Raw genomic sequence first — 6,543 nt, 5'->3', positions numbered from 1 at the left:
AAGACATAAAAGTGGCCATGTGTCATATCTCTTAATGAATATTTTACTCGTTTTTAGCGTTCAAAATTTAAAAAAATAAAATAAAACTCGTCTTTACCCTCAAAGTAAGCTTTTTTGTCATTTTATAATAGTACAGTAGAACCCGTTAAGATGTTGTCGCTTAAGATGTTAGAATGTATATGGGGACACGATTTAGTTCAACCACTTTGACTTAAATAACTAACTCCTGTGTTAAACCATCCGACTCGTATTCTGACCACTCTGACCACAGAAATTATTAGGCTTCAAACAGGGTGAACGAAATCATGCCCCCCGCACACAGTCTAACATCCACACATATAGAAAAAACCTCGAATCTTTTGCATATCTCAAAATTTCAAGGTGTCCCGAGTCCAAAAATGTAAAAATTTGGGAGGGGTCATTTTTTGACCGAGCGCTACACTTTTCCTCTGTTATACAGGCCTATAACAGCCGGAAAAGTAAAAACTATCGAATAAATATTTATATATTACTTAGAGAAGTCTTTTAGCTTTGGAATAAAAAGTTTCTACGCTCTATCTTTATTACAACTCTATTTATTGAATATTTTATTCTGATGTCACGTGATGACATCAGAATTTCCGGGTCTCTTTCGGTAACAAGTCTGCCCCTAGTCGGAGTCGGAGTTGGAGTCGGTAGATTTTTACGCGACTCCACAGCCCTGAAAACTCCATGTGACTAGTCCATTTGTCAGGTATGAACACAGAACCAACTACCAGGTTTAAAGGTTTATCCACATGGTCTCAGTGAGCATCATAAATACATTGTAACTGATATGCTTTGAGGTGTTTAATTCTGATAACATTTGCTAACTGATAACAATAACCATGATTACAATAAGAAGATTCTATTATATTTGTGGACTATGTTGGGTTTAATGCTTGACAGTTGAATAGCACTGACTTATGCTAATGTAATTAGAGGTTAAATTTTAAAATTATATGTAGATTATATATTTCTATTTTTAAAAATATTTCTAATAGAATTTAAAATTTTATATATGAAATATCAAATTAATTTTTTTTTAATTTTAGTCCAAAGCCTGCATCATCCTTTGAAATAGTTTAATGTTTTTATACACATTGTTCAGAAAATTTTCAAAATTTTTCTATAAGAAGAAACATGGAATATTTTTCATAACGAAGAATGTACATTCAATTAAATATTCAAAAACTGTATTGTTACTGTTTTGATAAAGTTTTTATTAATTAAAATTTGTATATAACAACAAGAAAGTCATTCGTATGGTATTTTTAGATATATATTATATAATAATGTATATATCTAAAATTATAAAATGTTTAATTTTTTATTTTTTATTTTTGCTTGTGATATGAATTAAGAAAAAACAATTGAATTTAATTAGATTTTATTTTCATATTTTTAAAAATAATATTTTCCTAAATTTCATCTTAAGGTAGATAAGTGCATTGTAATTAAATTCATTACATAATTAGTATCACATATGTAATTTTTCATTTAATTTTATTATTATTATAGTTATGTATTCTTTTGAGTGTTCTATTTTTGAACTAAATATTCTATAAATTTTTGTGAATATATGTATATAGAATGTATCAGTAAAACTTTGTGCCAACAGAAAAACTTTTTTATATATTATATATTATTGTAATAAGAGATCTACAGTTGTTAATGTTAAAAATGATTTAATCTCATTAGAGATATAAAATCAGTTACTTTTAATATAGATGATTTAAATCACCATGATTCATATTATTTTCAAAAACTTTATAAAATGTTCTGTTAGATTATTTAGTAATTGATTTTCTTAATAACTTTAATTAAATATTTCTTTAAATGAAAAACTTTTCACATATAAATTCAGCTATCATATACATTCACACATACAAATTTAAAAAGTTGCATATAAAAATTAAATAAAGTGTAGCCCTTAACTCTAATTTAGAAAATAAAAAACAAAATTGATAATCATAATAAGTTTTTATAAAAACTTTTGTCTATTATAAAGATTAACATTAGAGTTTATCATATTTGAAATTTTTATTTCATGTCAGCTGCTCAGTATTAAATAATCACTAATAGTTCTTGAAAGATTTTTTTATTTTGAAGAAAAGTTTACTTTTATATCAGAAATTATTAGAAAAATCTTTCTAGATTGTTTAAGATATATATTAAAATATACATCTTAAACAATCTGGAAATCTTCTAATATACATCCTAAACAACTCTTATTTCTTATTTTTATTATTAATTGTATCAATGCTTTTCATATTTAGAAAAACATTTAATGATCTCTTACATTTAAGAATATTATTTACTTCTAATTATTGTACAATATAATAAATAAAAATCATGTAGGATTAAATCTTACTTATTATTTTTATTTTAACATAAGTAATCAAAAACATAATTTGCATATCAAATTAAGAAACATATTGAAAATTTATTTTTATAACTTTTAGATATCTTTGAAAGATAAATATGAAAGAAACAAAATAAAGTTTTTTTTCATATTACTAAAACTTTATTTTTGATCTTATTACAGCTATGCATTTAATAGAAATGGTTTTTCTTTTATAGTTGATCTTTAAAATATTTGTTCATTGAATGAAATTTTAAATTCTGTTTACAGTAAGATTTGATTTATGATTTATTTATATTCATGGCATTTTTGTTTTGCTATACATTTCAATAATTGAAATTTAAAAGCACTTTCTTTAGATACTGATAGTAGAGTTTAGATAATATTTACTGTTTTCAACATTTATAGGAAATTTTCTGAAAGAAAAGGAAAATTTTTTCCAGTCATAAGTAATGCAAGAGAGAAAAATTATATATTTTGATATTCATAAATTAGAGNATCTCTTTTATACACCCAATTCTCTTTTTATGTGATTTGCTTTGATCTAATATGTTTCAATAAAATTGACATTTTAAAAATATTTATTTTGTTTTAGAATTAAAATCAAACATTCAAACTTCCTTTATTATATGAATATGGGAGCTGGAAAAAGTAACATACTAAAACTACATCTTTCACACACTTCCAACATGGAAAGTTTATCATCACAAATGTTTTCAGTTTTTTCCAGAGGCCTGTCTCAGGTTAAAATTGCTGTTTTTTGAATGCTGGCTGAGAATTTTAATTTTGGAATGTTCTATTCATTTCATTTTACAGACATCATATCAGTTTTGAATGATTTAAAACATTTTTTCATAAACTGACATGGTTACCAAATGATATAAATATCAAAATATTCAAATAATAATAAATAAAAATAAATGTTTAACAAAAAGATCACAAAGTGATTTATATTAAATAAAAATAGTAATCAACTGGGGATCTAATTAATTATTATTACACTTAAGGAGGTTATAAACAAATGTCTACCATGCATCAGATTCCTTACTATTAATGTGAATCTTAAAGGAAGTAAAATAAAATAACTTACTGGAATATAAATGTCTTAAAATAATCAAACACCTTAGTATTTCCAGCAACAAAGTATTTAATAAAAAATATTATAACGTTTTTGACTATTTTTAATAGTCTTCTTCAGTTAAAACAAAAACGAATGTAAAATAGAATGCAAGCAATACAACGGTTTAAAAATTTGAAATTAATTACAACAAAATAAAAATAAAATAAAACGTAAAAACAAAATTAAATTACAATAAAATATTAAGAAAATTAATCGGTGTGGTAAAGAATTAAATTAAGTATTAAGAAAATTAATCGTCGTGATAAAAAGATTTCCATGCGCAGGATAGACTTTCTGCATCTCTATGGTTGATGCATCCTTTGTCAATATGGGCCTTGTAAATTTCAAGTTTTTCAATATGTTTAAGTACTTGTTTGTTGGTGGCGGTCCTAATTATGGATGCTTTGTCCCAATGTACATTAATATCTTGATGTTTAGTGAAGGCTGCAAGGACATACAAGACATAGAGAATTAAATTACATTCATACAATAGCTGTACAACAGAGATATCATATAAGTGAAGTTAATGCTCTTATTGTTAAATTTTGTAATCAAACAAATAAGCAACCTACAACTAAGAACCAAGGACGAAGAGTAGTTCTCAACTATATACCTTTCCTACACTCGATGATTAAAAAATTATCTCACAATAATAATTTAAGAATTATTTATCATCGTAATCCTATGATTTATAGAATTGTACGAAATGATAAGAAGAAAGGAAACTGTAACAATAGTACAGGAGTGTATTCTATTCCTTTAAGTGACTGCCGTTTTAATTCAGATCTCGTTTACGTTGCTGCCACTATGAGACTTTTAAAACAGAGGCTTAAAGAGCATAAGTATTCCATTCCAAAAAATTGGACAGTACTGTCCTTGCAGCCTTCGCTAAACATCAAAATATTAATGTACATTGGGACAAAGCATCCATAATTAGGACTGCCACCAACAAACAAGTACTTAAACATATTAAAAAACTTGAAATTTATAAGCCCATATTGACAAAGGATGCATCAACCATAGAGATGCAGAAAGTCTATCCCGCGCATTAAAATCTTTTTACCACGACGATTAATTTTCTTAATATTTTATTGTAATTTAANATTTTTCATAACGAAGAATGTACATTCAATTAAATATTCAAAAACTGTATTGTTACTGTTTTGATAAAGTTTTTATTAATTAAAATTTGTATATAACAACAAGAAAGTCATTCGTATGGTATTTTTAGATATATATTATATAATAATGTATATATCTAAAATTATAAAATGTTTAATTTTTTATTTTTTATTTTTGCTTGTGATATGAATTAAGAAAAAACAATTGAATTTAATTAGATTTTATTTTCATATTTTTAAAAATAATATTTTCCTAAATTTCATCTTAAGGTAGATAAGTGCATTGTAATTAAATTCATTACATAATTAGTATCACATATGTAATTTTTCATTTAATTTTATTATTATTATAGTTATGTATTCTTTTGAGTGTTCTATTTTTGAACTAAATATTCTATAAATTTTTGTGAATATATGTATATAGAATGTATCAGTAAAACTTTGTGCCAACAGAAAAACTTTTTTATATATTATATATTATTGTAATAAGAGATCTACAGTTGTTAATGTTAAAAATGATTTAATCTCATTAGAGATATAAAATCAGTTACTTTTAATATAGATGATTTAAATCACCATGATTCATATTATTTTCAAAAACTTTATAAAATGTTCTGTTAGATTATTTAGTAATTGATTTTCTTAATAACTTTAATTAAATATTTCTTTAAATGAAAAACTTTTCACATATAAATTCAGCTATCATATACATTCACACATACAAATTTAAAAAGTTGCATATAAAAATTAAATAAAGTGTAGCCCTTAACTCTAATTTAGAAAATAAAAAACAAAATTGATAATCATAATAAGTTTTTATAAAAACTTTTGTCTATTATAAAGATTAACATTAGAGTTTATCATATTTGAAATTTTTATTTCATGTCAGCTGCTCAGTATTAAATAATCACTAATAGTTCTTGAAAGATTTTTTTATTTTGAAGAAAAGTTTACTTTTATATCAGAAATTATTAGAAAAATCTTTCTAGATTGTTTAAGATATATATTAAAATATACATCTTAAACAATCTGGAAATCTTCTAATATACATCCTAAACAACTCTTATTTCTTATTTTTATTATTAATTGTATCAATGCTTTTCATATTTAGAAAAACATTTAATGATCTCTTACATTTAAGAATATTATTTACTTCTAATTATTGTACAATATAATAAATAAAAATCATGTAGGATTAAATCTTACTTATTATTTTTATTTTAACATAAGTAATCAAAAACATAATTTGCATATCAAATTAAGAAACATATTGAAAATTTATTTTTATAACTTTTAGATATCTTTGAAAGATAAATATGAAAGAAACAAAATAAAGTTTTTTTTCATATTACTAAAGCTTTATTTTTGATCTTATTACAGCTATGCATTTAATAGAAATGGTTTTTCTTTTATAGTTGATCTTTAAAATATTTGTTCATTGAATGAAATTTTAAATTCTGTTTACAGTAAGATTTGATTTATGATTTATTTATATTCATGGCATTTTTGTTTTGCTATACATTTCAATAATTGAAATTTAAAAGCACTTTCTTTAGATACTGATAGTAGAGTTTAGATAATATTTACTGTTTTCAACATTTATAGGAAATTTTCTGAAAGAAAAGGAAAATTTTTTCCAGTCATAAGTAATGCAAGAGAGAAAAATTATATATTTTGATATTCATAAATTAGAGTTCATCAAAGGTGAATCACATTTTGAAAGATTAAAATATTTTAATTTAGTAGATTATTTTTTAAAAAAGATTTTTAAAAGATTATTATTTCAGACATTATAATTCTGATATGACTAAACTGAGTTTTGATCCCCAATTTTTAAAATCCTATAAGAAGAAGAAAAATTTATATTGTGTCTGTTAAAAGTATTAATATGTATTTGCTTGATACTGAAATTTTATTGT

General features: G+C 23.3%; 1 protein-coding gene across 1 annotated transcript in view; it reads left to right on the top strand.

The window, feature by feature from the left end:
- LOC111635295 (X-linked retinitis pigmentosa GTPase regulator-like) overlaps positions 1-1,267 on the top strand; it is a 72,209-nt gene extending 70,942 nt beyond the window's left edge. Inside the window, exon 18 of the mRNA XM_023380224.1 lies at positions 1,074-1,267. Within this exon, the coding sequence (XP_023235992.1) occupies positions 1,074-1,097 (24 nt within the window). The 3' untranslated portion in view covers positions 1,098-1,267. The remainder of the gene's footprint in view (positions 1-1,073) is intronic.
- Positions 1,268-6,543: the final 5,276 nt, after the last annotated feature.

The sequence above is a fragment of the Centruroides sculpturatus genome, unplaced genomic scaffold, assembly GCF_000671375.1.
Source record: "Centruroides sculpturatus isolate CEXI.00-Female unplaced genomic scaffold, Cexi_2.0 scaffold928, whole genome shotgun sequence".
In the NCBI taxonomy this organism is placed as follows: domain Eukaryota; kingdom Metazoa; phylum Arthropoda; class Arachnida; order Scorpiones; family Buthidae; genus Centruroides; species Centruroides sculpturatus.
Note: the sequence above shows the minus strand (reverse complement) of the source record. Positions and strands in the feature narration are given on the sequence as shown.